The 20,082-nt window shown below is 40.5% G+C and overlaps 1 protein-coding gene across 4 annotated transcripts in view; it reads right to left on the reverse strand.

The window, feature by feature from the left end:
- GOLGB1 (golgin B1) overlaps positions 1 to 20,082 on the reverse strand; it is a 50,925-nt gene that overhangs the window by 12,499 nt on the left and 18,344 nt on the right. For all 4 annotated transcript variants that reach the window (XM_085318106.1, XM_085318105.1, XM_085318108.1 and 1 more), the window contains 7 exons: positions 19,734 to 19,825; positions 19,300 to 19,396; positions 14,217 to 14,290; positions 11,704 to 11,794; positions 10,473 to 10,537; positions 4,651 to 9,680; positions 762 to 2,712 (listed from right to left, as the gene is read on the reverse strand). In XM_085318106.1, coding sequence (XP_085174232.1) covers positions 762 to 2,712; positions 4,651 to 9,680; positions 10,473 to 10,537; positions 11,704 to 11,794; positions 14,217 to 14,290; positions 19,300 to 19,396; positions 19,734 to 19,825 — 7,400 coding nt within the window. The remainder of the gene's footprint in view (positions 1 to 761; positions 2,713 to 4,650; positions 9,681 to 10,472; positions 10,538 to 11,703; positions 11,795 to 14,216; positions 14,291 to 19,299; positions 19,397 to 19,733; positions 19,826 to 20,082) is intronic.

Below are 20,082 nucleotides of genomic sequence, written 5' to 3' on the forward strand. Positions count from 1 at the left end.
CTAGATGATGCAACTGACTCTGGAGACAGGGAAGTACTTAATGAACCATGAGGACCCTCTACTGAGGATCTATCTTAGCCTTAGAAATACTACACATATCTAAGTTCAACTAAACAGCAACAAAAGAGACAAATCTACAAATAGCTCAAAGATGTTAAACAAATAGGAAGAAGTGTTTCAGATGGTACATAAAATCTGTTGTGGATTAAGAAAATGAAGGGAAAACTAAAATCAAGTAACCATGGAAAATGATGGTAAAAGTCACTATCTTCAGACCAGCAACTAGAGCTCCAAAATTTCCTTAGCCATGTTGTTCCAGAGAGTATACAAACACAGACACACTAAGTATGCAACCAAGGATGTCAAAATAAAGCTGCAGTGCCTTGCACCTCCCTTGCCAATCAGCTGCCAATAGGGGAAGAGAATGGGGGGAGTGATCTCAGATTTTTAGAAAAGACAAGAGCAAACACAAACCAAATGCTTATGAGCTTCCACAGATGTGGACTAAGCAGGTTAACAAGAAACCCACATCTTATTGCTATGGTTCCATATTTTAAAAGTAAGCTTACAACAGAAACTATCTTGCAAAGTAAACAATGGAATCACAGTTAAGCTTCCATATATCAGAAAAGACAATGATTTGTTTTACATTGTAAATGCCAGATCTAGATCTACTGAATTTTAATAGAGGTCTGCAGGAAATTACCTCAAATTTCCACTGGGGCTTTATGTAAGAGCAGAGAGAGAGAACAAAGACTTACTAATCTGTCTCTGTCGTTCTGCAAGGAGGACAGGGCCTTCTTAAGACTCTGTACTTCTGAAGGAGCGGTGAAAGTGATCCCTGCTGCTTGCTGCTTCACTTCTTCAGTTTTACGTGTTTTGTCCAGTTCATTCAGCAGACGGTCTCTCTCATCCTGCAGGCTCACCATAGCCTTAGAGAACGATCTGACTTGTTTGGAAGAGCTTTCCAGTTCTGAAGACAAATGGAAAAGCTCATCATCTCTAGCTCTGAGTTTCTGATTAAGTTTCTCAATCTGGGTCAAGAGACCTCTTTCATCAGCAGCTTTCTGCAGTTCTGTCAGCTCAGACCTTGCTGCATCTCGGTCTCTGGCAATGGAATTTTGTTCCTCCTGTAGCTGAACCACCTGTTTCTGGAGATTCTGCACTAGACTCTGATGTTCCTCTAAGTCTGCAGAGCATTTCTGTTTCAAAACTTGAAGCTCTTCATTGGCCTGGTCCCAACTATCCTGAAGAGAGCTCATGGACTTCCCAAAAGACTGAATTTGGGCTCTGAGATCTTTATTTTCTTCTGTGACTGCAAGAAATTTCTGTTCCATTTCCATTAGGTCTCGTGCCAGCTCTGCTACCCTCTCTTCTGCTGTTTCTGTTTCATTTCTCATTATCCCTGCATCATGATGTAGGTGTTTCAGTTCCTTTCTAAGCCTGTCCTCAGCCTCTTCCACCCTTCTGGCTGAATCCCTTTGAACACATGTTAGTTCCTCCTCAAGTTCTGTTATCCTTTTCTGTGAAAGGGCAAGCTTATGACTCAGTGCTTGCGCCTCTTCCTCTCGATCCTTCAGCTGTGCTTGACATTCCATGATAGGACCCCCCTCATATAATGCTGTTATCTCACTCTGTACCTGAGATAGAGAGGATGTAAGAGTCTCAACCTTTTGAGACATACTGGCTTTATCTTCTTTCAAGACTTCCATGCACTTCCTGAGATTGTCCTGAGTGTGCTCAGACTCTTTCAGCTGTGCTTCCACAACTGCCTTCTCCTTTTCCAGAGTTTGGATCCGCTGAAGCTGTGTTTTAAGAAGCTGTTTCTGCTGAGAATCCTTTATTGAAATCACTTGGTTCAGATCTTCTCTATATCGCACCAACTCTGCATCCAGCTTGGCATTCTCTGAGTGGAGGTCATCCATCCGACTATGAAAACTTCTAATTTCTTCCTTGAGTTTATTGTTTTCAGAAGCAGCCTCTTGAATTAGCTGATCTTTCTCCAGGATTACAATAAGATGACGTTCCTCAAGTTGCTTGTAGTCTCTCAGTACACGGTCTCTGTCATCTTGCAAAGACGACATGGACTTGGTGAAGGAGTCCAGTTGAGCCTTTTGCTGCTTACATTCCTCTCTACTTATTTTCACCTTTTCGGTGAGATGATAAAGTTTGTCCAAGAATTTTTTCTTCTCATTTTCCAAGAATTTTTTATCTTCTTCTTCCTTACTTAGCCTCTGCTCTAATTCTTTCACCTCTTCAGAATGTTGCTGCTGTAATTCAGATAGGGCAGCCATAATTGCCTCTTCCTTGGCAGACAGCAAATTAATGATCTTTTGATCCTTGGCACTAATTTCTTCATGCAGCCTGTTTGTTAGGCCCTTGGAAGCCTGCAGATCAGCCTTAAGCTGTTCATAGCTGAATTTAAGATTCTGAATATTAGTCTCTTGTTGCTTGACCATACTCTCCAGCTCTTCTTTGACTAATTTACATTGGCTGAAGGAATTTTTTAAGTCAGCAAGCTGCTCTCTCAAGGTCCTGATTTCTGACTCCAGTTTCTGCTGTTCATTCTGTGACTCTTTGCACAGTTTCTGAGATCCATCTAGCTGAGTCAAGAGCTCCTTTTTTTCCTCCTGCAATATTTCACATGTCTTCTGATAACGCTCAATCTCCCTCTTGGATTCAGACTCACAGTCTTGCTTCTTGCGTTCCAGCCTGAAAACAGAAAGGTAGTAGTCAGACACAAATCAACAAAGTAGGTCAGTATCCAAATCCACACCAATAGTTTTCACTGATGCTTTTAGAAAAAATACAAATTATTTCTATTTTTAAAAAAGATCTAGAAATATTCACATGATTAGTTCTCAATTTAAAATTCAAAGCATTTTTAAAGTTCCAACTCTGCTATTGTCTCCAGAGGGAGAGCAGGGAACAGCAACATTTTAAGAAAAGGTGTTTAGTAAGATAAATCTTTCTAGAAATGTTAAGTATCAGTACTGAAAAACTAGAGAAGATAAGCTGAATGTTATTACCTCTTTTTCGTTAAAATACTTATTTTCTCTCATCCATCTAAGCTAAAGAAAAAAAAAACAGTAAAGTCGCTGTTCTCATGTGTTTGATGTTCATTTTACTTTCCAGTTTGCAAAGATGTGGCATTTTGATCATAAGTTTTATACAATTATTTTACTCAAGTGAGACCAGATTGTTTTTGAATTTTTGAAATTAAGATGTACATTTTGGTACATTTCCATAGTTCCATCCTTCCCCTAAAGTCTAATTTGGGACTAAACTGGAATTTTGCATCTCAACGCTCTCTTGACCCACCAGGTTTAATCTCCACATGTAAGAGCTCTATCCTAAACAAATCCATTTTAAATCTCAGGCTAATAAAGCCTCTAGATAGCACTAAGCTGGCTACTGCCTGTTACATAGAACAAATTTAGCAGGAGTATGTTAACCATGAGAAGAAAATTGCCTTACAGTGTTAATCTCTCTGCATTCTTGTGCATTCAGCAGTAATTCCCTACAATGTAAATCTAGAGCTCTTTTCTACCCAAACATAAATGATGCAGGAGATTGAGTCTTATGGCTTTATTAGAAAGACTGATTCTGTACTCCATGTTAGGCAAACGTTAGCTTTACCAATCATAAATCACATTTGGTTATTATACACTCAGAATTCTTTCTTTCTGATATACTGAAAAAAGAAGGGGAAAGATGCTTGCTCTGCCAGTCAAGAGGGCCTTGTCAGGCCGGAGAGATGGGCAGAGAGGAACCTCATGAAGTTCAGTACAGGGAAGTGTCAAGTCCTGCAGCTGGGAAGGCATAACCCCCTGCACCAGTACAGGCTGGAGGCTGACCAGCTGGAGAGCAGCTCTACTGAGAAGGACTCAGGAGTCCTGGTGGACACCAAGTTGACTGCGAGCCAGCAATGTGCCCTCATGGCAAAGGTGGCCAACGGTCTCCTGGGCTGCATCAGGCAGAGCATTGCCAGTATGTTGATGGAAGTGATCCTTCCCTTCTATTCAGCCCTCGTGAGGCCACACACTAGACACATACTGTGTCTAGTGCTAGGCTCTGCAGTGCAAGAGCAATATGGAGCTGTTAGAGTGAGTCCAGCAAAGGGCCAAAGAGATGATGAAGGGACGGGAGCATCTGTTATATGAGGAAAGGCTCAGAGAGCTGGGATTGTGTAGCCCAGAGAAGAGAAGGCTTGGGAGGGGATCTTATCTATGAGTGTTAATATCTGGAAGGGTAGTGTTGAGACAATGGAGCCAGGCTCTTTAAGTCATGCCCAGTGATAGGATGAGAGGCAAAGGGCCCACACTGAAACACCAGCAATTCCATCTGAACCTAAGAAAGCTTTTTTCTACAACCCCCCCCCCCAACACTGTGAGGGTGACAGATCACTGGAGCAAGTTACCCAGAGAGGTTATGGAGTCTCTGTCTTTGGATATATTCAAAATATGACTGGACACAGTCCTGGACAATCTGTTCTAGGGGACCCTATCAGAGAAATGAGGTTAGACTAGATTAGCTCCAAAGGTCTCTTCTAGCTTCAGCTATTCTGCAATTCTGTTCTGTCTCACCACCAGCTGCTGCCTTGTCTAAAGAACATACAATAATACCAGATAATCACCTTCTTTCCTTTACCTGGATATCTGAATCTGAAGTTCTTCCACATGTATGGTCATCTGCTTCATCTGGTCCTTTAAAACAACACAAGTGTCCTCTTTCAAACGTATTTCTTTTTCTTTCTTTTGAATAGTTTCAGTGAATTTCTTCTCCCATGTTTTGGATTCATCTATCACTCTATCCCTGTCATCCTGAAGAGAAGACATGCTCCTGGTGAAGGCTGCAAGTTGGGCTAGTGTTTTAGTTAGGCTGCCTTCCAATTGTTTGGCTTCTTGATCCTTTGTCTGCAAGGAGTCTTGAACATCATGAACAGTTTTTTCCAGATAGTCTTTCTCCCTCTGCAAAGTTGACAGCTTTTCTTCCATGTTTTTAATTTCCTTTGAATGCTTGTCTTTTTCCTGTTCCAGTCTTCTCTCAAAGTCCTCATCCCTTTTCTTCATTTGAATTTTAATATTCTCTTTGTTTGCCTGCAACTCCTCTTTCATTTTGACATTCTCTGCTAGAACTCTTGCTGCCTCGCTCTGAGTGTCATCCAGTACTACTTTGCAGAAAGCAAGCTCTGCTTGGGCTTTCTTGATGTCTTCAGCTGCTTTAGCTAAATTCTCTTTGTCTGCTTCTAGCTCTTTCTGAGACTCACTTTGGACAAATTCCAGAGCTTTAATAGTTCTTTCTAGACTACTGATCTTTTCCTGGCTTTTAATACAGTCCTTTTGCAGCTGCTTGATCTCCTGCTGTTTCTGTTTCAGCAGTTCCTGAAGCTCCTTTACATGTGTGCTGTTGTCTCCCTTCCAAGTGCATTTCAGCTTTTCTATAAACTCCTTTTGCTTTTCTGAACTTGCTTTACTTTTCTCCAGTGCCATCTGGCATTTCTCTTCCTCCAGTTCATGCATCATTCTCTGCAGACTCTGGAGTTCATGTTTCAATTGCTCATTTTTGATCTGGAAGTCTGTTGCATCCTGTTGATAGTTTCCAATGCTTCCATTGAGTTCTGCTAGCTGATTCATCAGCCTTTCTTCCAAGTCATCCTTCTCCGCTTCTAAGGTATTCTTCTGTTCTGTCATTCTAACGAGCTCCTCTTTATTTTTTTGTAGTGTTTCTTCCATCTTTGCTACTGTGTCCTGAAGAGCATTCAACTCATGGACTTTCACTTCCATTTGGGTCTCTAAAGCCCTTTTCTCATCTGTTAAAGTCTCAACACTCACATGAATGTTGCTGAGCTGTTGCTCTGAAGCCCTCCTGTTCTCTTCAAGTTCTGTGATTCGCTCTGTGAGCTGAGCTATCTGCTGTATGTAGGTATCAAGATCTTCATATTGGCTGTTACCTTCAAATGCTTCTTGTTTCAGCTGTGCAGTATGGGACTGCAGACTAACACTTAAGTCCACTTGATTTTCAGTTGCTTCCACGGATGGTGATGTGGCAATTGCCTGATTTTTTTCTTCCTCTGCTGTCTTTTGGGCAATGTACTTGTTTACCATTTCTCTGCTTTCCTTTAGCTTAGATTCGGTGAACTGCAAGTGATCCTTTAAGTCTCTGATCTCCTGAGTAAGAGATTCCTTTTCTGCTATTACTGTCTCAAGCTGAGTAGAAAGAGACTGGTAATCTCTTCTAGAACTCTCCAAATCTTCTTTCAGGCTCGTATTTGTCATGAGAGCTACATCTTCAGTCCTATGTAGGTCTCCACCTGTAAAACATATCTCTGCTCTGAGCTTCTCATTCTCTTCCTCCAGTTCTAGGATCTTTTGTTGCTTTGATTTTGCAAATTTCCTCATTTTCTCCTTCATTCCATCCATCTCCTGTCCAGCCTCTTTCAGCTGCTTATCTGTTTCTTCTTGTTTTGCTTCAACACTTTTCAGTTTAATGAAAATTTCCTGCTTTTCCTGCCTAACAGTTTCCAAAATACACTGAATCCGCTCAGCCTCATTACTTACATTCTCATAGGACTGCAGGAGAGTTTCATACTCTTTCTGAAGTTCCGTATATTTCTCATGCCGCTCACAACTCTCAGCAGCCTGAGAACATTTCAGTGATTCTATCTCCTTCTCCAGTTGCTCCTTCTCTTGAACAACTCCTTCTAGAGTCAGCTTCAGGTTTTTACAACATCCATCAAGATTCCTATTTTCTGCAAGTGCCTTATCAAGTTCTGAAATAAGGTTTTCTCGCTCTTCTGTGAGACCTGCTAACTTTTCTGTTAAATTATCTATTTCTTTAACACGGCCACATATTTGGCTTTCCATGTTTGTCAACTTGACAGAAAGACTTTCAATAGTTTTTTTAGCATTAGCCAGCTCCTCTTTTAGAGATTTGCTCTCCTTCAGTGCTTCTTTTCTAGAAATAAGTGCAGCCTGCAATTTTCTCTGCATTTGATACTTTTTTTTAGTTTCTTCTGCCCCATCATCTTGCTTCTGCTGAATATCAAGCAGTTCGGTTTGCAGTCGCTTGCTTTGTTCCTCGTGTAACCGAGCTTGAGCTTCCAACTGACTACACAGTGTCTTGACAGAATCTTCTTTTTCCAGCAACTGTGCCTGTATAGTAATGAGTGCTTCACTTTTCTCACTTAGCTGCAACTTAAGGAATGCAATTTCTTCATCTTTTTGATGCATAAGGTCTTCCAGACTGCCTTTTCTAGAAATTTCTGCTTTACTTTCTTCTAATTCTATCTGAAGGCTTGCTGCTTTAGCTTCAGCTTGGTCACAGGTTCTCTTCAGCCTTTCTATCTCCAGAAGCAACTGTGCCATGTGCTCTTGTGAATGAAAGACTAACTCTGATTTGCAAGCAAGTTCACCTTCCATATGGCTGACCTTATATTGCAATTCTTTCGTATGCAATTTCTCAAATTTTGTCTTAAACTCTTCTCCAGAAACATTTGCATCTTGTACAAGCTCGCTGTTTGTAGTATTTTCTGCTTCCAAGCATGAGGAATCCAACCAACCTTGACTCCCAAAAGGGATACTTTCTGCTGACCCTCTCTGTTCTTGGAGTTGTCTGAGCTGAGCTTGGATGCTCTCCTTCTCTTTGCTTTGCTTATCAAACTGCTCTTGTAGGATGTTGTAATCATCTTTCTGCTGTTTAAGCTGTTCTCTGTGATGCCTATCTTTTTCTTGAGCCTTTTTTATAGTGTCTTTGCGAGATACCAGGGCTTCTTGAAGTTTTTTTTGAAGTTGTTCTTTTTCTTGTTCAAGAGTTGAAATTCTCTCTTTCAATGTAGTTTTCTGTTTTTCTTCATGATTTGCAGCTGCTAAACTAGCTTTTTCATTTTCTTCATAATCCTTTAGGCTCTTACTTGTTTTAGTAAGTTTATCAGCAACTATCTGATGTTCTGTGATTTCAACTTTCATTGAATCAGTAATGTTTGTCTTATCTTGCAAGCTTTGCCTCATTTCCTCAATCACTGCCTGTAACTGTGCTTCACTTGTTTCTTTATCCAGCAAGTCCCTCCGGATGCTCTGCAACTGTGATTCCTTTTCAGAAAGCAGTTGAATCAGATACTCCTGGCTGGCTGACTGGCTTTCAGGATTCTCCTCTCCACTTAACCTGCTTGCTATATTTTCTTCCCCTTCAGGTTCTTGGGTCACTGAGGTCTCTGATTCAGGCTCCCTTCTCAATTGTACCAATTCATTCTCCAATTTGCTAACCTTCTTCAGAAGCTCCTTCCTGTTGATAAGTGCTGCTTGCAGCTTCCACTTGATCTGCTCATTTTCTTTTTTTAGAAGTTCAAGTTCACTTCCTAACACCTCTCCCCCCTTACCTGCTTCCCGTGTCTCATGCTGTTGCTCAGATTCCCCACATTTCAGATATGCATCTTTTGCTTCTGCTATGTTTTGGTCTTTTTCTTCCTCAGCTTTTAACACACTCATTTGTTCTTTAATACTCTTTAGCTCATTTCCTAGGGAAAACTTCTCTTCATTCAGCAGGACCATTTTCTCAGACATGCTGACACTGATCTCTGTCATCTGTTGGTCTTTCTCCAGCAAAGTTTGTTGCAGGCTCTCAATACACCTCTTGTGTTCAGCAACAAGCTGTTCCAGGCTTGCTGCTTCAAGTCCCTTTGAGGCTAAGTTTTGGGAAAGCTCTTCTATCTCAGCTGTGTTCTTCATCAGAATTTGTTCCAGATCAAGTACTTCACATTCCTTCCTTTGGATCTGGCTTCTCAGCCCTTTTAGTTGAGTGTCCTGCTCAGAAAGCTGAAGCTGTGCTTCATCCAAGTCTTTTTGCAAAGCTTCTATTTTTATCTCTTTGGATTTAAATTCATTTTTAAGGCTCTGGATTTCTTCTCTCAGAAGACTGCTCTCACTGTCTGATAGCCTCTGCTTTTCTGAAAGAGCTAAATTTTCCTCCAGATGCTTCACTTGATCCTTCAGTTCTGTTATGGTAGAAAGTTCCTTCATCTGACACAGGAGCTGATTTCTTTCTTCAGCTAAAACACGAAATGCACTGTCAGAATCCTCCACCTTTTTTCTGTATTCTTCTGCCAACTCATTTAGCATATTTATTTCCGCATTTTTTTCTCCTAGATCTTTCTTATAGGACTCTTCCAATTTCTTAAGAACTATTTGCAGATCCATAATTTGGTTTTGCGACCTTATCAGCTCTTGAGATTGAGAGCTGCCAGGCTCTGGATTTGCTGTAGAGACTTCTTGCATCACTTCCATCTCCCCTCCGCAGGGGACAGTGCTCCCCTTCAGAGCTTCTTGAAGATTGGTCCCGTTTTCCTTAAGTACACCAATTTGCAGCATTTCTATTTCTGTCAATAATGAGCTATTGCCCAACTCACTTGGTATATCTGAAGTCTTTTGCTCTTCCCTCTCAACGAACAGTAACTGGGATCCATCTTCCAGCTGGTTAGTTTCTTCTCTTCTTTGGAGAACTGCAGGACTTTGGCTTTCTGGGCCCTTGAGCTGCCCTTTCAGAAATGCTATTTCTTCCTGGGCTTCATTCAGTTCCAGCAGCAAAACTGACAGCTCTTTATGCTTCTGTGTAGCAAGATGTCCCAGAATTCCAGGTGGACCATTTTCCTCAGCAAACTGCTCACTTCTGTATCCATCTATTGACTAAAACAAAATAAGAGATTTCAGTTTTCCCTTGGATCCTATCAAAGGGTCATTTTTCACTGTCCCTGAAGTATCACGCTTTCCACATTTCATAGTCTAAAGTTAACCTTTACTTGTGCTTCCTATTGCAATAGACAGGAACTTCACTAACAAAAGGAGGACTCTCCAGGTCACTTCAGTTCATTCCAGTTTCTGAAGTTACAGCATAAAGGACTCTGGCTTTAGAATTACACCACAAATGTAACTGCTTGTTCTCTTATTTCCCATTCTCTCTTGATTACAGTATAGTATGATTCCGAAGGGTCTTTTTCCTGTGATTCTCACATGCCTTCTACTAGACTTTTCCAGCGACATTTTCCTGACCTCCTATGCATATCTCTGAATGAGGAGGTTTTGTCCGCTATTTTATCTATCTAATGTGAACCGGCAAAGAGCACAGAAGTCCACATTCCAGTCTGTCTGACTCCAAAGTGAGAAGACCAGACAAAACCTCTAGACCAAAGTGCTCAGTTTCTTTCCAAGTGCCAGTCCTAAGGCTTCCTCCCACCCCCAAAAAATCATGGTTCACCAGCTCTATGGTAAGTCAGTTTTCTGTGTTAGAAAGGTTGTACATTCATCAGGTTAGAGGGCAGAATCAATTTATAATGAACCGTTAAAGAACCTCAGTGTTGCAACAGTCACTAAGTTATGAGATGTTAAAAGATGTATTCGTTGGGCCTTCTAAACTGAAGTTACTATATCCACAAATGTATGCAATATTGTGAGGAAACAAATACTCGACCAGATTTGTACCTCAGGGAGCAAAGTGTCATCAAAAGGCTTTGGTTCTTCAGAATTCACTGGCTCTCCTGACACACCTAGTGATAAAATGCACACTTATTATTAGCATAACCAGTCACACAAAGTCAGTAAGCAAGAGGAGAGACAACACACGGGACTGGAGCTTCCCCAGTTTCCAAAATGGGAAAGGCACAAGATCAAGAGTTGGGCTCAGTGCATAAGCTCAAAACATCCTCAACAGCCCTGCAGATGCAGAAGCTTTCTCCATCTGCTGCTTGCTGCCCTCACCTAAGTCTCTACTATATCTAGCTTCCACAGAAGAGTGAAGAGACAAGAGACCTAGGATGCTTATCCCCTTCCAAACAAGCAGGATTGAACATATGTACCCTTTAGTTCTACCTCTTCTGTAAAAAAATAAAAATAAAATAACCTGTTTCTGAGAACTAACACCTAACTTTGTTGCACTGCCAAAAGACTGAAGTTCAAAACCCACATGCGATACAAGATGGACTGGAGAGCTATACCCCTCACTAAAAAAATGGCCTGAAACTTTGTTTTCTACCTTAGCAAAGTATAAATAAATACTTTGAGAAAAATCAAGGTTGTAAAGTTAAGCTCTTAAATGTTAAGAAGCACTAGAGTTTATAGTTGCCCACTCAGTCTCAGTTTTGCTCTTTTGTAATAGTTACAGCATAAGCATTCAAGTAATTAAACAAGTGTTCAGCTCTTCATGTAATGCAAGAAGTCAGAGTTTATTTAAATAGTATTTAAGGCATTTAAAAAATATGGTACTCCTAATTTTCATAAGGCTGGCTCTGCAACCCAGCCAGTTTGTCTTCTTTCTCCTCCCCCACCTCTTTTTTTTTGTTTTTTGTGTTTTGTTTGTTTGTTTGTTTGTTTTGTAATTCCAGAGGTACCAAATTACTATTTTGCCAAGCAGAACAAAACACAGTTCTTCATCTCATTGTAATTCTCTTCTGTGTAGTACACATCAGCCCCTGCACCCAAAAACACTCTCCCCTTCGAATTCTTCTTCCCTTATCATCTCAGGAACTGTTTCTTCTCTCTTACCTTCTGATGTATCCCTTGCTATCACACATCAGAATCTTTCCACCTCCTGTACATCTTTAGTTTCTGACCTCAAATCTCCTTTTTCTAAATCTCCATATCCACATCAGATTTCTCTCTGAAGGCTCTCAAACTCCTAGTTTTGTGGTTAACATGCTTAATTCTGAGTCCTTACCTCTAGATCTAGAAAAGCAGTCTGCAGAAGAGGCTGAATCTTCCAGGGTCTGGAAGTCTTGCAATTTCACCTCAGAGCCAACATTCTCAGTCTGATGGTTGAAGAAAACATACTTAGTTTTGAGCCATATCTTTGCATTAGAAGACAGCTATTTTAGCTACGTGCTCCCCTGCCAAACTTTGAGTAAAAACTGTCAATCCCTACTTTAAACCAAAACCTGATGCTTAATGAAAATATGAAAAGGATGGTTATGATATTAAAAAAAAAGAGATTAAGACAGATCTCAGACCAGATTGTAGGATGTCAAGGAATGCAACTATTCTAGTAACTTTCTTCCAACCTCAGGATGCTTATTTTTCCATCTTCACTGCTTCAAAGGGACTAACTACAGCTTCATAACTTCTCACTCAATCACCCAAGCAGAGAAGGTAAAAAGTTGCATGTGCATCATCATGTGTTCCCCTGCTCCAGCAGCTGAAGAATTTGAATTCTCTTTAGGAAAGTTCTATAAATAAATCAAGCAAAAAAAAAGAAAAAAGAAAGAAAGAAACCACACACTCTATTAACTGTTACATCTCCTGCTACTCTGTCAGATAAGAAAAGAACTAACTGCAGATGATGGAGCACTCTGTGGAAAGCAAAAGCAGCTTTTCCCCTCACACACAAAGATGATGAATAAAACTCAGAAATTTGATTGATTTACTGTTGACATCCATACAAGAATTAGGCCTTCATCTTTTAGTTTTTTCATTCTAAAAGGTCCACATACAAGTTAACATACACCGATAACAATTTGCAGTATCCCAGACTAGCTCCCAAAACATTTTGTCTGTCACTACAACAAACAACCAGTACTGTTAGTACGACTTCTGTAGGAAAGAGTTTGAACCAGAGTATAAATGAACAATGAGTCAAAACAAAGACAACAGAGTAAAAAGCCTTTAAAGAAAGCTACCCCGAGGCCAAAATAAATAAATCCTCCCAACAGTGTAGAAAATGAAAATAAAATTAGGTGAATAGAATTAATGCGTGCTGTCACTACCTAGGATGGAAGCACAGACCACTAACAGGTCGCCCAACCACACAGAAACAATCTCCATCCCCAAGTTGTAGAGTTCTTTTGCCTTAATAATCTCCAAGCGCTCACATGAGATGAATAGGATACATCCAAATAATCCCTGCACATAACCCAAACTCCTGTATTGGGTTTGGATTCATACATATCTTGGCCTAAAGTAATGGGTCAGTTGCATAAGCAGTAACGTTCACTTGTCCAGGTGTAAATGCTCATATAAAGGTTATTTATCTGGACTGCTTTTACAATTAAGTGATAGAACTAGATGCTTCTAAGGCTAGATTCTTTGATCCATTTTAAACCTCTACCTTGGACAAGATGAATCATATGCTAAAGCACCTCTTCTCCACTGTCTATATAGGGGCGCTAGACAATGGCTCAGAGGCTTATACCTGTCCTTGAAAAGAATCTGTGTGTGCATGTGTGCATCCACCTGCTGATCCACTAACTTACACTTCAGCCATAGGCAGTTGGAGTGTAAGGGTCTCTAGGCAAATAGGATCAACGAATTCAAAATGCTTTCCCCGCATGAGTCCCAAACTTCAGCCTTTGCTATGATGACTTAGCAGTAATAAAAACTTTAAAAAACTGGCTTTGGCACATTATTAGGTATCATTCCCCACCCCCATTTTAAAATTAATGGCCAATTAGAAAAGCAATAAATATAAAAGGTAAACACTGCATCATCCTCTTTCCTCTGCTGGCAAGTTGGAATAGAGTAGAACAGTCTGGAAAGAGGCTAGACTTTGCCATAAGCTAAAGAACAATTCTACAATGAACTCTTAGTATAGATACAGAGGCAGAGACAGAGGCAGAGACAGAGACAACAGTTCTCAACCTTCTTGCCAAACGAGTAAAAAGCAAAGCAACAGGTGTCTAAACCTGCGTTCTTAACATCTACAGATTGAAGAAAAGTTGCACCTGCACCAGTTCATAGTGGAAGAGCATAATAATTAAAAAAAAAAAAAAAAAAGAAACACTCACGAAAACACATCTACTTGTCTCTTGCTTGACAAAAAAGAACTCAACTTCCTCTAGTCAGCCTGCAAGATTTCCCATTAGTGCAGTGGGAATTAGTAGGGTTTGAAAAGTATCCTACAATGATGGCCAACTGTTTGGAGTCATGTTTCCCAAGACTTGCCTCAGAATAGCTTGTGGCTTTGCTGAAGAATTAACATACAAGAGAAAAAATAGCAAGAACACAGATTGGGTAGATGAAGGACAAGAATTCCACACAATCAACAAAAGGAAATACTGTCTGATAAGAACACACTACAAGCAGTATTTGCAAGCTATTTCTGTCTTTCATCATTAATCCAGTTAATAATAGCCTTCCAAAGAGGATTGTTAAAAAAGGCCATGACAGCTTAGCAGTTTTAAGGCAGGTCCTTGACCTGTTTTACTTTTGGCTTATTTCAGCTGCTTAATTATTCATTACCTGTTTTGTGTTTTCTGCAACAATCACAGCTTCCTCTTGAGGTTCCAGGAGAACAAATTGCAAGTGTAGCATCTCTGAAACATTCAAAACCACATAAATGTGCAATCATCTCTTCAAAAACTAAAACTCTGATTTAGACAGTAACAAGATTCTCTTCTAGGCACTTTAGAGAACAGCGTATATGGCTATTAGCAACACTTATGTAATGAAGATATATAACATTACCTTTGGATGATGTGTTCCTTCAATCATTTTTTCTGAAAGTCAAATCACCCAAACCAAATACTGGTTTAAGCACCTTTCAGACCAGAACAATTACTGTTACTCAGACTGAAGTTAAAGGACAGCTGACAGAGCTTTAATTTTTAAGAAACACTTATAAAGGAGAGGAATTAAAAAAATAATAATAATCATTGTGGCAGAAGGCTTAAAATTTCACTTGGATAAAAATGAAATGAGAAATTGTTAAAACTGTATAAACAAGGATTCCAAGGGCCACAGTCTAACTCAAGAATGCTAAAAGAATTCAGCTGCTGTTTGGCTAAGTATTTTTTTTTATATTTGTGCTTCTGTAAACTGGTATATAGTTTATGACAGGTATGTTACCGTAGATAGATAAAAGCAGCAGATGGGCAAAAGAAGTGTCCTGTATCACATCTAGACTTTCATATTCAAAAGGAATAGTTTCCATTAGTTAGTTTCCTGATTACTACAAGAAATATAATTCAATTCAGATTTGATACCAACAGATACCATCTCAATCATGATTTATTTTTAACTGTGTACCTTTAGCATTTCATTCTATCAGAGCTACTAAACTACTTGAGAAAACAAATACCGAACTTCTTCATTATCACGCTGGCTACTTGCCAGTAAGAATCTTTCTTTAGATGAAATCTGTGCCACAAACTTTAATCTCCCTGACACCTGTTGGAAGGGCAACATGGCAGAATGTAAGAAATCCACATTTCTGGAAAGTATCACAGATAAATTCTTGATATAGGTACTACATGCACCCACCAAGTGTGACATACAGCTGGATCTGCTGTTCATGAGCAAGGAAGAACTGGCTGGGTATGTGAAAATGGTAGCCTTGGCTGCAGTGACTATGAAATAGAGTTCAAGATCCCATGGGGAGCAAGGTACAGATTCTGGACATCAGGAGAGAAAACTTCAGCTTATTCAGGGTAGGTGGGATCCCATGGGAGACAGCTCAGAAAGGCAAAGGAGCTCAGGAAAGCTGGCAGGCCTATAAAGATAGCACCCTCTAAGCACAAGAACAAATCATCACAATATTGATGAAAACAAGCAGGCATATCAGGAGAATATGCTCATAGGGCAGCTCTCTGATCATCCTCGTAGCCCTACACCGGACTCTCTTCAGTAGCTCCATGTTTCTCTTGTACTGGGGAGTCCAGAACGGGACACAGTACTTGAGATGAGGCCTCCCCAGCGATGAGTAGAGGGGCAGGATCACCTCCCTTGACCTGCTGGCAACACTCTTCCCAATGCACCCCACGAGACCATTGGCCTTCCTGGCCACAAGGGCACATTGCTGGCTCATAGTCAACTTGTTATCCACTAGCACTCCCAGGTCTTTCCCTGCAGAGCTGCTCTCCAGAAGGTCAGCCCCCAGCTTGTACTGGTGCATGCAGTTACTCCTTCCTAAGTGCAGGACTCTGCACTCGCCCTTGTTGAACCTCATGAGGTTCCTCTCCGCCCAGCTCTCCAGCCTGTCCAGGTCTCTCTGAATGGCAGCACAGCCCTCAGGTGTATCAGCCACTCCTCCCAGCTTGGGATCATCAGCAAACTTGCTGAGGAGGCACTCCATCCCCCTCCAGGTCATTGATGAAAAAGCTGAACAGGATGGGACACAGTACTGAACCCTGGGAAACTCCACTAGCCACAGGCCTCCAACTAGACTCTGTGCCACTCACGACAACCATCTGAGCTCTGCCTTTCAGCCAGTTCTCAATCCACCTCACTGTCCACTCATCTAACCCACACTTCCTGAGCTTCTCTAGGAGGATGTTATGGGAGACAGTGTCAAAAGCCTTGCTGAAGTCAAGGTACACAACGTCCACTGCTCTCCCCTCATCCCCATACCTCAGCCTCATACCTACCCAGCCAGTCATGCTATCATAGAAGGCTATCAGATTCATTAAGCATGATTTCTCCTTGCTGAATCCATGCTGACTACTCCTGATCACCTTCTTTTCCTCCACATGTCTGGAGATGACATCCAGAATGAGCTGTTCCATCACTTTTCCAGGGATGGAGGTGAGGCTGAGTTGCCTGAGTCCTCCTTCTTGCCCTTTCTGAAGACAGGAGTGACATTGGTTTTCTTTCAATCCTCAGGCACCTCTCCAGTTCTCCAGGACCTTTCAAAGATGACGGAGAGCGGCCTGGCAACAACATCTGCCAGCTCCCTCAGTACCCGTGGATGTATCTGATCAGGGCCAAGAATCTGTGAATGTCAAGTCTGCCCAAAGTTTGCCCATTTACAAAGGGTATTCATTCCTGACACACCCAACTACCTTCAATAATAAAACGACTGGATTTGTGGGTGAGGAGAGAGTAGTGGGTGTCATCTACCTTGAGTTTAGTGAAGCTTTTTCCCATGTCTCCCACATTCTTGTATTGAAGACAGGAAGCTATGGTCTGAATTAGAGGACACTTCAATACGTTAAAAAAAAAATGACTGGATGATTAGGCTCAAAGAGTAGCAATTTATGGGTTATACTCTCTCTGGAGGCTTTCAACTAGTGGAGCATTACAGGGGCCTATCCTGTCACCTCTCCTGTTTAACATCTTTATCAGTGACCACCTGATATAGGCAGGGTTGCTGTTCAGAGTGACCTAGTCAGGCTGCAAGAATGGGTTAATGGGAACCTCATGACATCCAACAAGGACAAAGGCAAAGTCCTGCGCTGAGAACACAGGTTAGGGACCAGCTCTGCAGAAAGGATTCAGGAGGTCCTGGTGGTCGACAGGTTAAGTATGAGCCAGCAGCACGCCTGGCAGCAAAGAAGGCCAACAGCATCCTGGGTTGTATGAACAATGTAGACAGTAGATTAAAAAAAAAGGGGATCATCTACCTCTATCTGGCACTTAAGACCACATCTAAACTAATACATTCATTTTGGACCATTAGTACAGGAAATACACTGAGAAATTGATTCTGATTCTATGAAATTCTATGATTCTATGAAATTGAAGCAAGATCAGCAGAAGATCACCAAGTTGGTCATGAATCTGGAGTACTTGCTCCATAAGGAAAGACTGAGGGAACAGCATTTGTTCAGCCCAGAGAAGAGAAGGCCTTGGGGAGACCTAAAAACAGCCTTCTAACACTTACAAGAAAGTTATCAAGAAACTTCGCTCTGTCTCTTTACAGGGGTACATGGTGAGAGGACAAAAGGCAACAGGTATATACTGAAACAGAAGAGGTTCCAGCTTGATGTAAAGAAAAAAAATTTCACTATGAGGACAGTTGAGCATTAGAACAGGCTACCCAGGGAGGCTCCACCAGTTGTGGAGGTTTTCAAGACCAGACTGGATAAACCTGGTCTGATCTCACAGCTGATCCTGCTTTGAGCAGGAGGCTGAACTAGAGACCTTGAGATCCTTTCCAATCTAAATTATGCTGTGATTCTATGATTCATTTCAGTTTTAGCTAGTTCTAGAGATGCTACCTCAACATTTTAGTATAAGAGCCAGTAAAACAACTTACACGGGGTTTTTTCCTCACTCAGCAACATCAGCTTAGACACATTAAAAAACAGGCCCCATAGGCCCCATTTCTGCAAACACATAGCTATCAATGATATAAAAATGTATATCAATATATACACAAAATCAAATTCAGGACTAAGTTAAGTAGTTCTGTTAGGGGCATGGCTTTTTATCCTTTCCAATTCTGAACAACCATTAACATATGAAAGAGCATTTTCTTTTGACCCCCCCTTTGAACTTTTTTTCTATACAGAGTTGTCCTTACGAAACAACATTTGCCAAGTTGAAAAGTAGTATATATCTTGAGCATGTTCAGATGAATAGTATTTGCAAATTCTAACATCTGGAAAGCAGTCTGCCTTCTATGATAATGGCTTTCTTTTAATGATTCATATCAGCTGTGGTCTTTCAGCAAGTTTTTTTTGCTCCATTAAGTGAACCAGGGAAAGCCTACACATACCGTTAATTTTCTAAACAGTGACTCGGGGTGAGGTGGGCATCTCTAGCTGCCAACCCAAATTATTATTTTCCTAATCCAATCAGCCATATCTTAAAGTCAAAAGCTGTTGGAACTCATCTTTTTATACTATATCACCACTCTGTCAGAATTATTACTTCTACTAGTCTACATTCCAGGACACTGGAAACCAAATTAATTATCCCATTTTAGTGAGAAGCGTATGGGCCCTTCACTCAGCTCTTGCTGAAACTTAACTCCCCAGAAGTACCATCTACAAATTGCCAGCACTCTGTATGAGAGAGAAGCTGCTGAAATAGCTACATATTATTTTGTACCTCCCAAGAGGATGCGAGTGCACATTGCTTTGGAATACAAAATTTATTCTACCATCCTTAGGTATAATTTATACTAACAGAACAAAAAAACACTAATAAAACATAATTGTTAATTGAACTAAATATGCCTTATCACTATCCAATTAACTCTGTTATCTCTTTTCTCAAGAGTGAGTATCATGTATTACCACCAGTGTTGCTTCTGTCTTAGTTATTTCATGTCTCCTCCACATTCTTGACACTATTGCCATAGATAAAGAGTAGGAACACAGAAGACGTGCACCATACAGGCGATGACAAATGCTACCCGCTGGTCCCCATGGACAAAACATCACAAGATAACACTATGCAGGCAGACCTATGATGTGCAACCCAATCTTCTGAATAATTCCAGATGGTTTGCTTTTCCTTGTCCCTTTAAATTCTCCTTTTAACTACCGGAAAAAACATGCAAATATTTTTGAAGTTCTTGACAAGAAATGCATAATGATCCAGTAACTGTGGACATATTTACTACCAAAAAAATAGGTAAGAAGAAGGATAACTATACTACCTTCAGATTTCTGTCTTTCCGGGACTTCTGTGGGTAGAAGCAAAGTCCCAACCTCATCTTTCTGCTCTATCATTTTTCCCTGTGAGGTGGTTTTATCCTGTTTAAAAATAGGATGGCAAGTAGAAAGATAAGTTCGTATACTTTTTTTTTTATAAATATATATATATATATATAAAATCAGCAGCCTTTGCTCTTTCCATCAAGCTTTTTAACAAATCAGTTCGCAACTTCTAAATTACTCAAGTGGACTCCTATTACTTGTCCGGCTCCCAGTGTTATAACATGCTTGCCCAGACTTCACATAAACTGAGAGAACCTGGAACAGCCATTCTCAACCAATTCAGAAAAAAATAAAGGATTTCAAAACATTTCAGTATGTTTCAGCTCCTCAATATATCAAAAAGTTTTAGGAGACTCATATACAAAGACCATACCTGTTTCTTCAGTTCAGAGACCTGCACTACTGGCTGGGATTTTAGCTCATTTTGACAGCAGAAAAATTCCTCAGATTTTTTTATCAGCTCATCTAGGGGAGTAGAAATAAAAAAAAAAAGAGTTAAAATGTGTTCTTACCTTTTCAGCTGAAATCCATGTCGTTTACATGAATGCACAGTAGTATATGAAATCTTTTATCTCTCCATCTCCACTTCAATTTTGGGCCTTTTCAGTAGCTAGAAAAATTTCTAGTAGATCAGACAATGCAGTCCTAACATCTCATTTTTCCAACAAAGGAAACAACTTCTGAGAACTGTAAGCCAGATTTCTCAAGAATCTGATTCTTGA

This window comes from Rhea americana, unplaced genomic scaffold, assembly GCF_003343005.1.
Source record: "Rhea americana isolate MKP2758 unplaced genomic scaffold, rheAme1 scaffold_519, whole genome shotgun sequence".
Lineage (NCBI taxonomy): Eukaryota > Metazoa > Chordata > Aves > Rheiformes > Rheidae > Rhea > Rhea americana.